The following is a 21329-nucleotide window of genomic DNA, read 5'->3' as shown; positions in this document are numbered from 1 at the left end:
AGTCATGTTTTATTGACATCCCATGAGGTTTGCTTTCAATGGCATTCAACATCCTCCTTAATTTAACACTTTTGCACTAAATTTACACGCGAAACAAATACATGCAGCTTTGCAGTTGTTTGTATAATCCTTAATGGAATCGGAAAACTTAAAGCAAGAGTGTATTTCATTGCCTAATCTCCTTTTTACTAGGTAAATAAAGCATTTTGACGGTCTCTGCACTTCCCAATTGGATTTGTTCTCCTACCAAGACTGCATTCCGAATCGGCGCAGACTGTTCGACACTGAAAGGAGCCTTATCTATGCCGCACTTTTGAGACTAAATCTTGCTCTACACAAGTTCCACATCATATTTCTTTTTTTTTTTTCATACATACATTTATTAATTTCCATAATTACAAATGACAAATACAAAGAAACAACCAATACACATTTCCCCACCCTCAATACCAACTTACTCAGTGTACAAAATCCAGTCACATAAAGTCACGATCACAGGAAAGAAAACAATGGCTTCTCTTGTAGAGATATCACAGAAGTCATGCACTTTCCCTTTTGATGTACTGGTCAGTTTTTCGAGAGCCAGATTGCTGGACATTTCCCTGATCCGTTGACCAACTGTAGGACCTGAAACATTTTTTCAATTCAATGCAACAACATGCGTGGCCTGTAGCAAACAGAAAATTAGATTTTTTTTTTCTTATGTGCATTAATAGAAAGATTTAAAGGAATCTTGTGTAGAATAGCCAAATGAGGATCCAAAGGAATCTTTATTTTTGTCATTTTTGAGATCAAATCAAACGTGTATTTGTAATTCATGAACCTCAGCATAATAATACTCGTATTTGGGGGTGTGTGATTTATGAATACATAATCCATGGACCTTTTGATTCAGACTTTGTTTCATGAGATATAGGCATATCTGTTCAGATTCTTCTGTGACAATAGCACGATTGACAGATCTGAACTTTGCGCATTGATCAAAGTGGAGATGAAGATAGTGCTCATTAGTTTTCAGACCCTGTTGAACTGTGAATGAACTGTTGATCAAGAAACTACAGTTTTGCCAATGATTTTATTATTATTGATAATAATACATTCATTTAAGTGTGTTAGTTAACATGAATGCAAAGTGATATGCTTGTTATTTTTTAGATATTTGTCTCAATGACTTTTCAATTTAAATGAATTACTAAAACTTTGTTTACATTTAAACAAATGTATTGATTTGTTTAACTATTTAATAATAATTTAATATAACTTTCTTATTTTGGTGTTAGTCATTCGGGAACACTGGTGTAACAACCATTTGAAGAAGGAAGTACAGGTGGCAGTTCCACATTGCTCACAAATAAGAGTAAAGTATAGTCCTGACCAGTACAAAGGTCATCCATACATAAGACTAGCCGTTTACAACACGCTATCATCAATCATCTTGGTTATAAAATTAATACACCACAATGTTCAACCATTATCATATATACACCCTGATATTGTGTAATGTGCATAACACCCCACCCCACGTTGAGCCATGATATTGTATATTTGTAAATATGTTATGACGACTACCTGTTTATTTACTTATTTCTGTTTTTGCACAACAACTTAAGAAATCCTGTAATGCTAAATGTCTCCTTAGTGAGCTCTTGTGTTCAGTAGCCTTGTAGGTGCAAAAGCAATGAAGTTTTGAAAGTGTACTGTTCGGGAGATATTACCATTTTTATACATTTATGTTCAGTTGTGTACATGTATGTGTTTATGTTTCGTCAATGTAATGTCTAGACAGGCTACTTGCAGGGTCCACTTATCAGGATGACTACAAGAAAAAACTTCTAAAAAAGATCCTAAGCCGCACATACGTTTTATTGTATTGAATCTCTCACAAGAACTGAAATAAAATAATGAAAAATAGTATCAATAAGATGACGTTCAGATCAAAGAATTTATTCGTCGTTGGCGCCATCTAGTGGATATAACGCTTCTAAGCACAGTGGCGCAGTCAGTCTGTTACGAGGCTGTGTGTCGAAGAATCAAACTGTGATCTGGGAAAAGCTCGTGGAAAGAACGCAGAAAAGGAAGAGAGCGGTAGTTTACACCCAGGTCTCTATGAGAAAGGCAAATAAGCGCTCACCTTTAGTGGTCTAGTCACAAACAATGAGCGCTCTGGTCACGGGCGACCGAGCCTAATGGTGGCGTGATCGCCGGTGAGACTGCAGAACTGCTGGTGGGAAACGAGGCATGATTGTTTTACTGCGCGAGATGAGATGCTGTAGAATGTGGCCGGTCCATTCTCCATTGTCTATCATCATACACATTTTATACAACACCTTTTTTTTTTTTTTTTTTTTTTTTTTACAGTTTTTGCTATTCTACTGTTATTAATATTGGTATTTGTTAGTGTTTAGTATAGGTTCGATTATTCATACATTTAATGTTTTCAATCATTTGTATTAAATATGGCATCTTAAGTTGATATTCTAAATTTATGAGCATACATTCCCTGAAACTTTGCCATAAACTGGGCAGGAGGATGATCAATGAACTGCTTGAAAAGGAAAATTTTGGTGGCTAGTGATTTTTTTAATCTTAAAATTATAAGAAATATTTCTTATGTCTTGTTACTAACAGTTTTTCTTGTTTTAGCATTCGGATTCATTTTGTTCGTTGTCATTATTACACTATATCATTATTATCCCTGTACACTTCCGTACTATTGCATGTTTTTCTCTTTTCAAATTTTTAAATCAAGAACTCTTGAAGCTGCCTCTGCATGTGTGGCGGTGGTTAAAAGTCATGGCATTCGTTTGTTTTATTGTCAGGTGAAGTTCAGTCGTCTCGCACCTGAATGTGTAGCTTTGGTGTGACGTCTGGTCTGGTGTGGGAAATGCGACACCTTCTTCACATTCAAACTCTGCTGGGAAGCGGCTGCTGACTATATAAGTCGACTGGAGCCTTCACCTCATGAGAGCACTGACAGCAAGGTCTTCCTTCTAGACCTTGAACCGCAACAAGATTTAAAAAAATACTTCTCTAGCTGTTTAATTTGTTTTTGACGGAGCGATTCGCTGTTAAAATGTCTCAGCTCTTCAACATCATTTTTTTGTGTTGTTGGACGCCATTTGCGACTTCATTTTCTTTTGACAAAATCCTGAAAGGGTCGCGGGTTGAATTTGAGTCGTCTGCCAGTGGTCCAGTTGAGCCTGTGCATGGAGCGGTCAAGGTTGTGCAGCTGGAGCCACACTTGGTAGCCCAGTCTGGGTTCTTTAGAAGAACAATGAACTCCAGACGGGCTCCTTCTGGCAGCTCCAGGTTGGCCTTGCCCACGTTCTTGTCTCAGGGCCGTCCTGGACCAGCCTTTCGGGGCCTTTCGCATCCTCTGCAGCACCTTCAACCAAAGATTTCTGCTGAGCCAGAGCTGAAGAAGAAGCAGGGTCTGCAGATGTGGCAGCGAGCGATTGAGAAAGGAGATAAGATCAGCTCGTTGCTACCTATTCGACTCAAGGACACGAAGCAGACGTGCAGCGCTGTTCCCTTCACTCAGGTAAAACTGGTTTGAACATCAGATTTTCCTGCCCTTTATTCAGCTTCTTTGTTTGAAATATATAGACTCTACTCTTTCTTTGTTTGACTCTTCCAGCGTGTGACAGCACCGGGATGCGATGCTGTGACGGTGCACAACAACCTGTGCTTTGGCCAGTGCAGCTCCCTCTTCGTTCCACCTGAAGGAGAGTTTGGTTTGGGAGCCCACCGTCGCAGCCCCTGCTCGAGATGCGCCCCATCCAAAGTTCACACCGTGACAGTTCCCCTGAAATGTGGCTCTGTCATCCGCTCCAGAAAAGTGATGGTGGTGGAAGAATGCAAATGTGAGACAGGACGTGAAGAAAACACGGCGACTGCACATTCATAGACGTCTCTCTTTAAATGTTTTTGTCTGTCTATTTAAGCGCAACTGTTGTCACGGTTGTTTCTTGTTTGTTTGTCCAAGTCTGAATTCCTTGTTCAGAATTCTTGATTGTTGACAAAATGACTTTAATTTGAGTCATGCATTTTACCTTCTGACAGTCCACGCTGGACATAAATATTGTTTAGATTGACCTAAACCTGACAAGTGTATTTTCATATAATGCCAATAAATCTTTTTTGTCAAATCATCCTCATGTGATCTGGTCATTTGCTTGCACCATTAACCGTAACTATAATTCAGGACAGAAGGTCTGCAACTTTTTTTGGAAGATGAACTGTTTGACTTGTTATCTACAACAATTGAAATAAGTAGGAGACTTTAACATGCAGATTCTGATTTATTCATTGCATTGGATTATGATTATTATTATTGAAATTATTATTATTATTATTATTATTATTATTAGTATTATTAAACAAATTCCAGGTGCAGGTCTTTATACAATGTGAGATAGCACCAAAACATTCATGATGAGGGAGACTAAATAAGAGGGACGGAAAATGTATGTTTAAAAAAGGTTAGAAGGTTAGACTCCTCACCTCAAAATGTGATTATTTACAAATAATCCAATTACTGGCATAAATTTTTGTTCATTGAGTCTCTCCTTTGACAATAAGGGAAGGTGACATCGTCTTGTCAAATTCCAGGTTCCTTCACCTGGTGGCACCCACAAAGATGAGAAGTAGTTGTTCCATGCTCAGTGACATCACACTACAACACATTGACCCATGCGTTAGTCTGGTAGTAATAATGAAAGTTCCCCCAAAAAATATATATATTAGTAGTAGGAATGAACAGAAATATTTGTATGAATGTATCGTGCACTTGGCGGTATTAATGCGGAGCGTACAATTAGAAGAAGAATAACAAATGTCTGTCTGCGTTTGTGTCCATTACTCTTCGATGAACCTGCGTCTAACAGTCTTACAAGTGTTCCCACTTGTTTTCTGTTTTGTTCCTTCTACTCATGCGTGCGACATTCGAGTATCAGGTCCTATATTTTATTAAAAAAAGCTCTTGTTCCACAGACTTTACGCACAAAGCGTTTGCATTTGAAAGCAGCGAAGGCACTTTTAAGCAGGGGTACTTAGCTGTAAGCAAACATAATTGTTTCAGCATGGAGCCCTGAATTATGTATAGGAAGCAGCTTCTCATGCCCAGTCTCCTTTTAGTTTGGTTGTGGGAATTTGAACGTCATTCAGTACAGATGCACTTGAACCAGTGGGCATGTGTGCTTTTTTTCGGTTAGGGCCCATAAAACCTATTATTCATTTATGCCCTGGCACCTGGGCCTGGTAAAGTGAACTCATCCCACACATCCCAAAGTACATTCCCAAAGGAGCATAAAGAAGGGGGCTCTTTACGTTGCCTTGGCATGCAGTCAAAATGACTGCTTAGATGGCCATTTGCATTCACGTGGGCTCTCTGGAAAAGTGAAAGCCTTCATTGCTCTACGGGGGAGCATTGAAACCCTCAGATTCCATTAGCATTTGATTAACATCTTTGCTTGATGGCTATATTTTTAAAGATTTATGGGACAAATATTTGCTCAGGGCTTCAGCATGAGGAGTTCAAAGACTCTTCAAATTGGGCTCTCGTATCTGAGTAGAAGGTGGAAAAGTCGATCACTTCTGTCGACTGACGGTGATGATTCAAAGACAATGTAAACACTCCTAACACACTGGAATCTTATCGGGCATGTTGCGTTGAGATAAGAAGAGACGCCGCGGCTTTGGGCAAATTTGTTTGTGGGAGAGTGGCGGATAGTTAAGGCAGTAATGATCTATCTGCGTGTCTATTGTTTCTGTATTTAGAGCTACTTAATCTTTTATCGACTCTCAGGAAAACTAGATAAAAAAAAAATAGAGCATACACGGTGAATGGAAGGAGGAAGAGGGGAGGAGGCGGTTGTTGATTGAACAAACAAGGTGCACAAGAGAGTGCACCACTTAGCAAGACAGATGTCAGCCCTCTTTGCATTGTGGGATCGGGCAGAGCACTCCTGCGTCATTAAGGATGGCCTGGTTCCCATGGCGAGGGGAAAGGAAGGAGCGAAAGGAGGAGGGCGCAGTGCCAAGTTCAGCGCCTCAGGGATCAGATCAGCGTCACGGGGTGCTAAGTGGCCTAGTTAGCGCTTTAAAACACACAATGAGCTGCCTGCTCCGTCTCTTCGCGTGTACGCCTTTTTACTGTTTGACATGGAAATGGATGTTAGGTGCAAATGATGGGCGACCCTTGAAGTCTCACGACCACGGTCGCGGCGGAAATTCATTTATAGTCATGTTTTAATTAGATTATATCGATTTACATTAGTTACGTACTTGAGACACTGGAGTGCATTAGTGCAGCAGGTTCCAAAGGTGATAAGAGTGTCTGTCCTGGTCATGAAAGAGCTGAGCCATAAGTCTAGTTGTTGATCGACTGTGTTTCCCACCCTAAGTTTGGGGCACTGACTGAAAGCTTAAAATGCAAGCCACTACAATGAATGTCCAATACGCGGGCGCTAGACTTGCCTCTTGGGTGAGGAGGCTGGTCCTTCAGGTGACACTCCACGTACTGCTTCTACTTTCATTGAGACAAGCCAGGTCAGGTGGCTTGGCCATTTTGTCGTGACACCTCATGCGCAGCTTCGCTGGTCTTGTGGTTGGCTCATGAAACACGATAAATTTTAATTTTCTCCCAGAACAGAGGAACCTTTCCTTGTTAAACTTCATTTGTTATCTTTAAAATTGAGAGTTGCGTTAAAAGCACATTTCTTAGAAACCTGCTTAAACAAACCTGCACCCAAGTCCGACCCAAAATATTCACCCAGATGAAGGTCTTTTTAGAGTGAATGCAGATAAATGCTCGCCGCAGCTCAGTGTGTGTCGGTAGAAAAAAAAAAAGTCCCGTATTCATCAGGACCGTGCTGCTCAACAGTCATGGTAGATTGGGCTTTTTGGCGGATCAGGCTCCAAATTTTGGCAGCAGCACGGAAGCGCGAACCCGAGCCCAGTTCCTGCAGAAGAAAATCCTTTGATAAAATCAGATATTTCGTCAAAGTGATATATCGACCGCCCACGCACAGTTAACTGTTTCACACATCAGCTTGTTTGGGATAAAGTTGCCTGGGTGACTGTGGACAGTTGCAAGCATACATCGTCATATTGATACTGGGGAAGGTGCCCAGACTGTGGTGTTAGCCTGGAGCAGCTGGTCGAAGCTGGCTCGTCCGACCGCCACTCTGCCCGGCGACTGGTCTGTTGCAGGCTTCTGAAGTGAACCGTGATTGGTGCAGACTGCTGATAGGGCCACATCAGAGGTGTCGATTGGAAAGTGCCCTTATTTGGTTTTGGGGTATTAGCTTGATCACTGGTGCTTGACTGATTCAGAAAGCATCACTTTAAGATTTAGGGTTGTTGGGATTTCTATCATTTGTCTCTTGTCAAGCAAGAAAACTAAGGCCATACTGTTTTAAAGTCTTGTCTTCGAGGCCATAGTTAAGACTTTTGCAGGTCTTAGAAACAAAGCCAAACAATTCCCACGTTGTAATAAACACCTAAGACTAATTTTGATTGCCATAGTTGGAATAGAATTATTATGAAAGAAAGATTTGAGCCTATAAATAAAGGCCGCCTCTAGTGTATTTTTCCTTCACTGGAACCTCACATACCTATTGAAGAGGCGTCACATCAATATGATATTAAGTAAGTTAAATGTAGTTTGCTGGGGCAAAAACAAAAATATGGTCATCAGTGTGAATTATTTAGGGTGATCAGTATTGTTTATTTATTCCTGTGACAGCAGGTGTAGGGGAGGAAAGTCATAAGGGGCAGGAACGGCATCAAGTTTGTGCCACAACATAGTTTACATGATGGCTTCCTATTGAATTGGGAACAGGGGACTTGGCCATGGAAATGGCAATGGCACCTTCCTGCTGAAGCCCATAATCCTTTACAAATTTGTAGCAACTCCATTCCTTTATCAACTCATCGGAAATGTCAGTCAACAACACATGAAGAGAATCTGGAAGTGACTTGAATCTTCTTGGTAAGATTCGACTGTGCATTTCAACTCTAGCTACAAACCATGTGACACCAACTCCCAACTGAGGCACTGGTTTAAGGAGCACAGTGTGTCTGTGGAGATGTTCTCTCCCTCCCTCTGGTTATAGATTTGCCCCCCTTCTTCTTTCAGACAGCATAAAATTCACAGTTTTATCTATCCCAAATGGTTTTTGTTAGCGTTTTGTTTCTATTTACTTTTTTTCTTTTTGGTTTTATGAAGATAAAGATGATGTTTTTCTATTGGCCCCTCTACTGTATCAACATCATCCAAATGAAATACATTTCTGTGGTTCTCATTTGGTAGTTTGGGGAAACGGGTAACAAGTGAAGGTGTTTGTTTTGGTTGAGAGTGGATCCGGCAGTAAACACGCTGGTTGTGTGTTGATGGTGATCCAGCAAGGCCGATGCAGGTGCGCGCCTGTCTGCCTGCAGGTGACGTCTCGCACTTTCTCTCGCCTAATGACTCCAATTAAGGTAATTAAGAGCTGGCGCATAGGAGCTCGCACCCTACAAACCCCTCCACCTCCTCGATGTGTTGCCATGGTGTGACCCCGTATTCGGCACCGTCTCTCCTCCCGGGTCCTAAACTCCTGGCTTTTTAAAGAAACATGATTTTGTTGAAGTCAGCTAAACGCTCCACTTCAGATGCACTTAAGAGACCCCTCAGCCTGACTTAGTGTCAGACCGACAGCTATGGATAGAAGAGCGTGAAGACTGGATCCGGCAGGAGACTGAAGGGCATTAGAGAGGTTGAGGGGATGCCAACCGTGTCCTGACCAGGGAAGAGATAATTGTTTTGTTTTGTTAGGGGCCCTTCTTCAGCAGGAGGGAGTTAAAATGACACGACGCACATGGTTTTTGGATGAAGTGGACCGGGGGAGGGGGCTGAGGGGATGTCTGCAAGAGTAGAAGTACAAAGGCGCAAGGTTGCCGCATGGAAAAACAACAAGAAGTGGATATCACTGTGTTAAAATCCTGACGTTCTTATGAAACTTGGAGTCCCAGATTGACGGCCGATGTGTCTGGATATGTTTTTGGCATGCGGTAATTGAAGGTAAAATATTTGAGTCTGGATAATTTAGAGGCATTAACAATGACATGTGAGATAGTTTTCCATGATGAGTTGAAAGCAGGAGAGGATCATCAAAATTACAGCTGAGCACACTTTGGTAATCTGGCCACCAACAGCATGGAGCAAATTATCCTGGTGGACTGCTTCTTAGAGCCAGGACAGTGAGTCTACTCCAGAAGTCTGTCAGGAGCTCCATGATGATAAATGGCATCATTAAACAGCCCCTATCAGGCATGAACTGAAGCGGAATGCGCTCTGCAAAAAACTCTCTGGATTCATCAGATAACAGCGACAGAATGTGCGACAAACATGCAAACCAGATTTGCCGAGACCAATGTTTGATAACCAGGCAGTTTGTCACTTTTCCTCGTCTTGAATAATGAAAGTGTTAAAAGGATCAATACCAATACAGACGCCATTTATGCAACACATTCTGCCAGTGCCATAGATATCTGTCCACAAACAGTCGTCCTCGCAGTGTGCCAGCGTGGGAGAGTGAGTGATGGCGGTTGGGGGTAATATTTGCCAGTGTTCAAGGGAGATAGGGCAGGAGAGAAAGTGAGGCAGCGTGTGTTCGAGTTTGTGTGCTTGGGTACAGAAGAGGGGTGCAGGTGGAACCGCGCTGGCACCGGCCTGGCCCACTGTCCCCTGGCAGTGCCAGGCTCCATCTGTCATCAGCAGGAACATCTGCAGCCCAAGGTGCCCTTGTCACCCAGCGTTAGAGTAACGAGTTTGGCGTTTCCATTAGTCCAGGGCCTTCGTCTGCCTCCCCGGCTTTGGCCAATTCCGTGGCATTTTGGGTGTGAGCGCGTGTGTTTGCTTGTGAAGGAGTGTGTGTCCTGATATGAGCCCGAGTGAGAGAGGCTGTATTTGTTTGTTGCTCTGTGCGCCTGTGCATGTGCTTATAAAAGCTCCAAGCCAAAACAACATGGCAGCAGCGAGCATTGACCCAGCTGGGCTGAGCCGGCATGTCGAGTCATGTCCCCACCTGATGCCAGCGTGCCCAGTGCATTCACACCACTGCCAGGCCCAATCTCTGGTTCCCACTCAGCCTCTTTCTCTCTCCCACACATCCTCCTGTCTTCCATCTGTCCGCCTCGCTCTCATCCGCCTTTGCCCCCCCACCTCTTCGTGCACCCCTGTATGTAGAGTCCTCACACCCCGAGTCTACTAACATTTTCCATCTGAGCTCGACTCTCATCTTTATCTTTCCCACAGAAGCAGATGGTCCGTCTGTACTACTTCCGACTCCCTCCTTTCATACCTCTCATTGGGCTTTGCTGCTCCCTTCTTTTGTCCCTGAGTTACGGGTTATCAGTGATCTTCGCTGGCAGCCCTCCAGTTAAATCTGTCATTACGGCAAATGTACTTCACTGAGGTATTTTTTCTGTCTTTAAGAGCGATTGATGAACAATGGCCTTTTTAGTACAGCTGCTGTTCTCATTTGTAAACACATGGTGGCTCTGGAGAGCAAGTTGTTTTTTTCTGTCTTTTTATTCATAATCAGAACGTGGTGTGACGGGAAAATTCAGCTCTGTAGGATGCTTTTTGTTTTGCTGGTGAACAGTTAACCATCTGGAAAAACAATATATAAAGTAAATGGTAGTTGAAATAGAGTTGATTTGCAGCAAAACTGGTGTAAATGTATCCGTGATTTACATTATGGTGGTCATTAGGAAACAGGCACTTGGACCATTAGATTATGTCCCGCACATTACAAATTCATGTCCAGCACTATAAACGTGTACAACAACAGTCAAAGCCTCTACAACGATATCATCTGTAAAATTTAAGATTTAAGTCAATCAATTTGAAAATTCAAATTTACATTTTGGAATTTTATTAAGTAAAAAACATGTGGACATAATGTTTTTTTAATGTGTGAATATGAAATAAATCCAACAAACGTGCGTTTAAAAAAGGTTTTATTTGAAATATTCTGTTAAACAATGTTTGACATGCTTTTATGTAACTTACCCAGATCAATAGTTTCAAGTGATTGAGGGCAAAAAAGTAGAGATAAAGAAAAGGGAAGGCTAATCAATAAGATGTTCTCAAACCTCTTCTTTTTCTCTCCCCCTCGAGGCCTGTCGCATTCAAGATGAGCCAAGACCAGCTTGGCATTGTCAAGCATGCCTTAAAAAGAAACACCTGCGAGGTGGAATATTTTAAAAAAAAAAAAAAAATCCTGCTTTTTCGCAGCTCTTAAAATGTTGGCAAATGTTCCATGGCTTTTCTGGGAACAAAACAGTAAAAAGAAAGAAGTCCCATGCAAGTGAAGACAAAAGGGGATGGTTTTCCATAGAGATGGAAGTGTCATTACACTTGAGACGGTTGCCAGATTTGGATTTATCGTATACCCCCAGCCCCCACTCTCACACTCGCTCTTCTATCTGGACCTTCTTAGTTTATTATCAGCGCCGGAACAGTGTTTGGAAAACAACTAATAAATGGTTTATATTTTCCACTTTTGGGGACCAGAAATGCATGTGGCCCTCATGGGACGTGGGAATGAGGGAATGCGCAGAGAGAAGGACGTGGAGAAGTACAGAGAGAGATGGAAGAACAGGGTGAGGATACTGGAAAGGGGTTGGGGGTAACTCAAACAGATGGCACTCTTGGCATCCATTTCTCTCTTAAATCTGTTTCTGCTGTTTTTCTCATGTGCATGAGGCTTTAACCCTGTGCTAACCTGTGTCCCGGGGTGACCCCGAACCTGAGTACGGCTGAAACAAGAGAACAAGTGTGAGTCCACTGTATCCACTTGTCTGAGCTCTTTTATTTAACTGTTATATTGATATTGAGAGTGAGGAATTCGATTTTAAAAAGGTTTCTGTTTGATCCTTATAATATAATGGGGTTGGTAGGAACGGATAGCCCAGATGTTACATTGATGTAATATGTTACATAAAAGGAAATATCTCGAGAACAGGACACTTTCAAGTCAGCTTGAAAGTCCTGTGTTTTTCGAGCAATTTTACATCTAGTAAGAAGACTGATGTGGTGAACTGGCCGTCCACATTCTGAATGCAGCAGTGCCAAAACTGACTTTCTGTCTGGTAACAGGATAACTGGACTTGAAGAAAATGTTGTGGTTAGGTTCATGTCACTTGGTAAATAAAGTAGGTGTGACGTCCCATCTGAGTGTTTAGTGCATTTCTTCTGTACAGTTTTCTGTGAAAACTCTGTTGTGTGGCAACACATCCCATGGTATAATTGAGGTTAAATCGGTTTTGAGTAGATTTATTTTGGTTCCTTCCTAAAAGTTACATTAATTTGGCAATGCCTGGGAAATTACCCTTCAAGTGCTCGAGTTTAAAGACGAAAAACGATTCTCAGTTTCAACAAAGAAGCTGTACTTATAGTTATCCAGCCAGTATCCCAACCTGGTGGTTCTTTGCACTGGTTTGCTTGTCGGACTGGAGTCACAGGTCGGGCCGGTGACAGCTTCACTGACTGCAGGGAACCTCTCCGCTGCAATCTTCTCCTTTTTCTTCAGACTCACCTGCACCTATCATTTTTTTCTGGAGTTGCCTTTGTTGCTCTCCCTACATCAGTTATCTTTAGCTTCGTGGTTTTGACTGACCAAACTCTGACTTGCAAACTGCAGTGGTCTTCCCTACTTCTTTACACTAACTAGACTACTGAAGACAGTGGATAAATTATCCATCAAAATCTGTGTGTCAACAAACTTTTGTCAATAGCTGTGTAGCATGAAAGATAACTTTAAGGGAGGATTCTGGGGGGGTTAATGAAGTCCTTACTTAATTCGTCAATACATTTCAACTGTGTTTATACAGGAAAGACATCAAATTAAAAAGCATGTTTATGTGTATTTGCCGTCAAGACCACCTGCAAGCAATACTGCAGGCAAGTGAGATCAAAACATCATCGGGACTTTTTTTTCAGTCAAGTCTTGTAAAAGTTTAGTGCAGGAAAAGACCCTGCCCGAAGGACCAGGGAACATATTTCAAACCAAACGACAGGTATTTTACAGTCAGGAGGTTGAGGAGCTTTCAAAAAGCTCAAGAAAACAAAAGACAAAAATCAAATCATGTTTCCGAGGTCACTTGCAGCACGAGGGGAATTTATGTCCTTTTCTGGGTTTGCCTTTCACCCTCTCCTACAGAAAGAAAATAGTAAAGGAAAATTCTTTCCTTTACTATTTTCTTTATGTTACTCAGTTGAAGAATCTCTTTCCAAGATACTGGTGCAAAGCCAGGTGTGTTGTGTGTTAAAAACTTGAAAGCTCACCAACATTTTATGTTTAGCGTTCCGAAACCCACCTTATCTCAGGCTGAAAACGCGTTTACCGCATTGTGCCATAACTTCTCAGGGAAGCTTCAGAACATGACATTTTCAACTCCCACTATAGCAGAAACGGTCTTTCTAGAAGTTGCACATCAAATCTAAGCTGTCTGAAGTGTTTTTCGACTTTTGAAGAAGTAGCTCAGGTAGAGGGTCAATGACTTCAGATATCTGTGGTGGTAATTATATTATAGTAATTAGCTAAGTAGCTTCATGCCATTTGCATATGTCAGCTAAGGCTTTGACTGTTATACAGGACTTGGACATTCCATTTTACTGTGGAAAAAGTCATATACAGGAAGCACTGTACAAATAACAAACAGCAGCTTGCGATTGCGAGGTGAACACCTGTGACGTCGACTATCTAGGCCACATCCGTCTGTCTCTCAGCTTCATCGCTCCTGTTGTGACTCCCGTGCATTTTCTCATAGACTAAAGCACGATGGTGATATCTATGTAGCGCGCTGCTGTGGTGTGAGCTCATTTGCATAATCTCCCATTTAAAGAGGGATGTGCTGGAAGCCAGTGGGGGCCGGGAGGCGGGGGGGGGGCTGTACAAAGTGTTCATTGTAAAATCTCAGTGCAAGGAAAATGCCCTGTAGGGTCGAGCCTGTGTGAGAAGAGAGTCTGTTCATGTGTGTTGGTCAAATGTTTATCTGTGAGTGTTTGTATGTGGGAGCCACACCTGTCAGGAGACCCTGAGGGGAGTAATGAGACCACTGTCGTGCGTGTGTAAGTGTGTGTGTGTGAAGCCTGGATAGTCAAAGGGACTTCATTATGAGACAGAAGAGCATTAAAAGCGACGGACCATATCAATCTTTTATGTGTTAATTGTTTCTCTTTATTAAATTGGCTCGTAATCTTTCTTTCTTTCTCAGCTGCATGATTCCTTCATCATGCCAAATCTCCTCTAGATCCAGCCGGCCGAAGAAATACCCAGAAGTGTTGCAATAGCTGGTGGCTGTATGTCGAATCAGAAATGCTCCGCAATCTGCTTAATATCCCCATCGCTCCCGTTAGATTAGCAACCAATAAGGCGATTGTAAGATTTGCTTCCCATTGTTTTAGAATGGAGGCGGAGGGCACAGAGGCCGGCATGAACCAAACAGTACGGTGGTAGTAAAAGGACGGACTGAGCAGCTGGCTGGTCTCACCTCAGTCAAGTCATTCACGCCGTCATCCTCATGTGATAGCACTCTTTTACACTCATTTTTCTTCTTTGAATTACATAAAAGTCTTTTTTTTTCTTTTAGTGGTTGAGAGTGTTTCATATCATGTACTTTTATCAAAGCCTTTTATGGCGGAATTTTTAAATCAGATTAGGCCTGGAAGAAATACTTGAAGTAGTTTCTTTGTCTCTTGGCGTCAAGGGGTGTCAAACTTAATAACTTCATTTTGAAACAACGTCCAGATCATCGGCCCGAATAAAATGGCTTATTATTAATTAGTGTTTGTAAGCTGATTCTTGTTTTGTAGGAAATAAAAGTCTGAAAAGCATTGTCATATATGTAAGTTAATTAAACATGAATAAATATATATATATATATATATATATATATATATATATATATATATATATATATATATATATATATATATATATATATATATATATATAATTTATAATTCATACAAAAATACACATTTCATTTAAATAAAAAGCTCAGAATAAGTTTTCACCAAAAAGGAGAAGCTCTTCCTTCTTGCCAGCTAATTCTGTTGTATGGATATCAAAAGCAACCCACTGGCCTTGGTTGCCAATAAAGAGGGGTGCCACTCTGTAGTGATGTCGAAGTTAGAGGCAGCAAACTATAGAAGCACAGAAAAACCGCTCATTTGATTTGATTATTCTGTAACAGTCTTAGAATGAGTCAATTACTCTAATACTTTTAACCCCTAAATGCCCGGCACGGCCAGTTGGCATCCACTTGTTTCCATCGTATTATCAGCCAAGATGTCGAACGTATTCCCACAATGACCGTCTGAGCACATTCAGTGTACTGGAGGAACCTCTGATTAACATCCATTTCTAGTCCGTGACACTTTGAAGCTACTAAAAATGAATAAATGTGGAACTCAGGCCTCACGACCCGTCGTGGATTGTTATTGTTTCTCCTCAGTTTGTCGTGTTTCGAGACCCTAAAAACAATGACCTTCATTTTTCAACTGGGTTGAAAGAGATTACTTGATATTGTGCGGGTTTCAAATGGCAGTCCATATTTTTTTTACACTTTAAATTCCTCAAACAAATGGAAAACAATTGAAAGCTGAATATGGGATATTCAAAGATAAAAGTCTTTTCACACTGGGAATTCTGTCAGCAGTAATCAGAAAAAAATCATCTCTGGCTGCACGATAAAAAATGTTTTGTTTCCCTTGCCTCGGCACATACTCAAATGATAAATGTGAGGCTTTATTTTGCAATCCATCAGTTGCTGGATGTGTTCATGAATATAACAATTTCATCTCCATCATTTATTCATTTATTATTACAGCCATTTGTTGTGATTTGTTTTACTTTTACCTGCCTTTAATTTTATTTTTTACTTTGGATTACTTATTTATGAATTCTCTGTTCCTGCATTCCCCATTTCCCGTTTTATTATTTTTTTCCCCCCTTTTTTTTGGCAAGTGGGGAAACTTTGCCAGAATCCCTGATTACCCACAATGCTGGCTGCTTGGATAAGTTACACAAGACTTTGACAGAACACACAGAGTAGCACAAAACCCTGCGGACATTGAACAGATGTCAGTTATAAATGCAACACGCGTTTACTGGACCATTCAGTTCAAATTTTGCTGTTAAATAATGCCTTCCTCTCCTTCTGACACATTCGATTGGTGATTTAACTTTAGCAAGACAAGCACCTCTTTCCTACCGCTGACAAAGTTGTGTATTCCACAAAGGTCAACAGCTTTAAATTCATTTGAAATTCAGTCAGTTGTGATCAGGTCACTTTCCATTTCTTCCAATCTGAGTGTGTAATACTGGTTATTGCTATGCTAAAAATATAAAAATACCATGGCCTTTATTTTCAATGGATGAATATGAGTGTCATGAACTAATGTACAACTACTTCAGTTTAAGAGCGGCTGCGCTAGTTTATTATTATAAATACTGTATTTCAAGTGAATGTAAAATGTCTGCAGTGTCACATGCAACCCACTAGAGGTCAGTAAAGGCTCTCGTCCATAATCTGCGCATAAGCATCTGCTATTCTCAGGCTTTGCCTCCATTAAGGTTCTTGTCTCTCCAAATGCTTTTGGATGGATTTTTGTTTTTGTTATGTTACGAACAATTGGCTGCTTTTCCACCATTTCTGGCGCACAAATCAGGACAAACTGTTTGCCATTCTTTAAACTTTATTAACTTTACAAATGGAAAAGATTAATACAATTCTCGAAGTGCTTTTCTTGGAGAATTATCTGGAGGAGAACGAGATGTATTTTTCACAAACATACATGACAAAGAAATGAAAGGGTATTATGCACCGTAAATGGATGAAGACAGAACAAACAAGGTCGATTTAAAGTCAGTAACATAAAGTTAGTCAAATAAAGCATACTGAAAGTGTCAACCAATTTAAAACATTTACAGTTGGGTTAATTGATGCCTCTAAATGAAGTATGAGTGTGCTGGCATATGTGTGAGTTGGTGCCCTGTGAATAGCGGCCTGTTCAAAGCGTCCCGCCCCATAACTGTCTGGAATTAGCTCCTGCCAGTGTTAACTGGTTGACAGTTAGAGAAGTATCCCAGATGTACAGGTGAGAGTTATGTGTCACAAACTGCTGATGAACAGTATATTTCTTTTGGTAGTCTTTGTCCACCTTCTCTAGGTTTATAACTCAAGCTATTATCTCGGTGGATTATTGACTTAGACATTGACTTAGACTTAGAAACAACTGGAAAGAGAAAGAAATTCCTTTATTTGACAAATGTGTTAATAGAAACAGGCTAAAGTGATGTTGAACATTCCACTGTGAATTTACTTCTAAATATCTAGCGACTGTTTTACTGAAGTATATGATTAAATCATTGAAAATATAAAGACCATGAAGAACTCCTGATTTCTGGCAAATAAATTAAATATTAAAAATGAATGCAAGAAGAAAAGAAGAACAAATAAAAACAAGTATGGAAATGAACGCTAACATTCCAAAGCTTTATAAAACAAGATTTTTAACGGGTGTTCTGTGGTCACAAATATGAGATAAGACTTGAATATGGCTCTTAGATTGTGGGGTAACACTTCGAACACACCAGCTTCCTATTTGTCAACCAAATTATGTGAAAAAAGTGGCATTAATTAGTGTCAGTATGTCATGATACAAACATCAAAGCTGCTTTCAGAGCTGCAAGAACGTTTCTGAACAGCAGCATAGCAACGTTTCACCAAAACACCAGACCAAAGTATCAACAGATATCAGTGTATGAACTTTGAACTCTGCGGTTGCCAACGTCCTGGGTGTTAGTCCAAGCTTTTTCGCTGAGGTTGGCACGGTCCGTCTCACAAAGTGCACACACAGAGAGAGATCTGTATGCTTTCTGGGGTTCCCTCTGATGTCATGGCAACCCCATATCTTCAACCAGAGGACAAGATGCCATGTGCCAAATAAATGCCATGGTAACTTTTTTTTCAAACTCATGTTGCCCAGAGACCTTTGAGGCATGTTTAGTGGAACCAGTAGGAGGAAGAGAGAGCACAGAGGGAGAGAGCGTCCTGTTTCTGGGCCAAAGTGGCTCTTTGTTTTAGGGAACACTGTGAACCTGCAGTGACCAGTAGAGACTCACCAGTCAGTTATATTGCTTTTCGTACTTCTGTGATTGCATGCGGGTGTGTTTGATTTGAAATCACTGGCGATCATCGTCTGTGAGCAAGTGTCTGTGTGTGTGTGAGTCTGTCCGCCCTGGCTGTTTAATTAAATTGCCTTTTTTCTCCTCGGTTTAGCTTGCTGCGCCAACACGGCTGCCCAGCGAGACTGCCCTGCCAGTTTCATTAGACCCGATGGATGACCTCATGGCTGACCTCATGACAGGCCCTGGCCTCTCCTGCACATCAAAGAGAGAAGTCAGCGGTTTCAGATGAGTGACATAAGTAAGTGCTGTCATGTCATGCGTAGCTTGTTGCTTTATCATTAGGACATATTCTCATTTATCCACAGAATTTAAAATAAACAGAGCACTATAAAACTACATTGAAAAAAGACACTCACTCATCTCACACGCACCAAATTTATTGAACATAGAAGGGTGGAAGTCTGCTCTGAAGAAGATGAAGGACTTGAGTTCCAGCACAGTTTTTTTGTTTTGTTTTGTTTTGTTTTGTTTTGTTTATAAATGTTCTGCTGAAAGTGCAGCTCTAGTACACCACAAAGAACACAGAAATATAGTACTGCTGCTCAGAAAGGCTGCTTCTTTGGGGGACAATCCTCTGTGGAACTTTACTCTGGGATGGTGGTCACTTCCACCGCTGACTCATAGTGCAGATATGATGTGTGTGTCATTCATATCAACTAGCAAATCAGTTCTTTCAATATTTTTCTTGCATTGTTGTCAAACAAAATACAGTGGCATCACCGACTAGTTCTGAATCTGATACCTTCTGATGAAGCCATGAAAATGGTCAAAAAGATTAATTTCATTCACATGTTTAGTTGATCTGCAGTTATGCTACTGGCGTATGCAACAGTCATTAAGAAACATCTAAACCTGTCTGGGGGAAAGAAAATACAAAAAAAAGGGACAGAAATTCTGTCCTCCTTTTGATCCATCACCTGAAGTTGATGATGAAAGAATTGTTGTTTGATGTGGGATTGAAGTAAATATTCATGTATAACGTTGACAACACCTCTAGTCCTCTATTCAAATTTGACACGTTTTTTTGTTCCTGGTGCTTCCGTTGTACTCTCCACCTGTAGTTTTACTTAACTTTTAAATCCTGATAATGTTAAGCATTCATTGTTTCATCATCCAGATGGATGACTGATTTGTTTTTCAGAAACTGGCTGTAGTCAGCAATAGCAAGTCTGGTACTTGCATTATTATATCCTTATCATTGGTGACAGGGTTTGTCTTTGTGGGACCCATTTCCTCAGTGCCGTATCAGTCTCCATTGTGTATATAGCAAAGTGTATTCAAAGCTCACTTCAGAGCCTGATTCATGTTCACTATACGGTGGGGTCATCTCTTGGGGTAGAAATAGTTGCACCAGCAGCGGTTACGCAGTAGTTGGCTGACCTGTTGGTCGGCTACCTCAGGCAGGGACGGCCGTCTCTTGACCAGTTTGGAGGTGATCGCCACATACGTTACACATGCTGACAGACTCCATTTAAATTGTTCATTTCTGGCGCCGGGAATGCTGGGAGGGGTAGAATAAATGTGAATTTTAACAAACACATGAACACTTCACATACTTTTTTGTCATGTTGTGAGTTCAGTGTGTACAGAACCATTGTGAGAAAATCACTGTGTGCCCGTCTGTGTGTACTCTGCACCAGAGAAGAGGGCCCGGTGCTTAGTTAGGATTTTGGTGGCAATTTCCATATTGCCTAGGGTCAAATGGGCACGGTGCCCACTCCTGGTGATGAGGGTGCCCGCTGAGGCGTGGAGAGATTAAAGCGGGTGCACAGTGCCACAAAGGGGCCTGTCTAGTGCTTTTTAATTCCCCTAAATTAGGGCGCGGTGCCAAGGCAGCTCCCTGCTATGGCAAAGTCTCCATAACTGGCACTATAGCTACTGCACAGCCAGACAGAGAGACGGGGAACACGAGAAGCACACATTCTCTCTCCTCTTCACACTCTTGCACACACATGCTTGGATTCTTGTCATTAGCAGTCTCCAGTCTTTGCTGGTGAGCAGGGGATGGCCTTGCTGATTTGTTATCACTCACATCCCGTCACTTGTCATGATGTCAGACTGACTGGTGGAATGTGTGGCCCAGCGTCCGTGTGGATGCATCTGCATGACCTCAGGCCTATGGCACTCCACTAAAGACACAGTAGGTGGACACTTGGTTGTTGTTGGTCCGGCTGAATTTGACTTTGTGTGTGTTTATGCCCTGAGGGTGGTGGCATGTTTCTAAAGGGTCCAGACGCAGGGGTGCGTGTGTGTGTATATGTCAGGTCTCCAAGGTCCTTCCCTTATTCTGTTTAATCCACATCCACCCGCTGAGGTGCTGGATTGGCAGGCTCGGCCCACACTGAGAGCAACACGGGGATCCATCATGCATTTGTTCGTACCTGCATTAATGCGTGTGATACAAAATTGCATTCATCTCATAAAAGCTTTGTTTCCTCCAACTGTTGTATGAAGCTGATATTGCTGTTAAATGCAGCATGTGATCTGCGTGATATCAATACATCGCTGTAAGTGCAAATAAATTCCCCGGTGGAAACATGCTACACACAGCACGTGAGCGGGCCCAGAGAGTGTTGTGTGTGTGTGTGTGTGCGCGTTTCTGTTTGTGCTCATGTGTCTGCATACAAGAGCCTGTGTTAATCCCAGTTTCTCCCAGCATCTGGAGCCTTGACACAGTTTAAAGGGCTGGCCATGTCCGCTGTGAACCGGGCCAGGGCTCACACAAACACACTGACTCGCACACATGCACACACACTCACAGCTATCTGGGGCACCAGAAGGACTCTGTAATGCCAAGGCAGAGGCTGCCCACCTTGGCACCACGAGGTGGAGGCTGCACTGGCGCTTTGAGGGAGGAATGGCAGGAGTGGGAGTGTGAGAGAAAAGGGGAGTGATGCTATATATCTCTATAAGAGTATATAGAACGGGGGGCACCTGGCGTGTGATAATAACCCTGGGAAAACACATCCAGTGAGGAAAAAGGGGGTTGTGTGTGAGAAAACCAGAATTGAAGGCAGAATGAAAGGTATGCGGGGTTTAAGTCCAGACCTGGAGCCATCATTTTTATGCTAATGTTTCCGT

At 41.7% G+C, this 21329-nt stretch overlaps 1 protein-coding gene across 1 annotated transcript; it reads left to right on the top strand.

The window, feature by feature from the left end:
• The first annotated feature begins 3073 nt into the window (after window positions 1-3073).
• On the top strand, window positions 3074-3943 carry LOC128753307 (DAN domain family member 5-like). The gene is given in 2 exon segments (XM_053854884.1): window positions 3074-3541; window positions 3638-3943. Coding segments are annotated over 2 exon segments (774 nt in total).
• The last annotated feature ends 17386 nt before the right edge of the window (window positions 3944-21329 follow it).

Source organism: Synchiropus splendidus, chromosome 2, assembly GCF_027744825.2.
Source record: "Synchiropus splendidus isolate RoL2022-P1 chromosome 2, RoL_Sspl_1.0, whole genome shotgun sequence".
Lineage (NCBI taxonomy): Eukaryota > Metazoa > Chordata > Actinopteri > Syngnathiformes > Callionymidae > Synchiropus > Synchiropus splendidus.
This window is presented reverse-complemented; position numbering and strand designations above follow the sequence as displayed.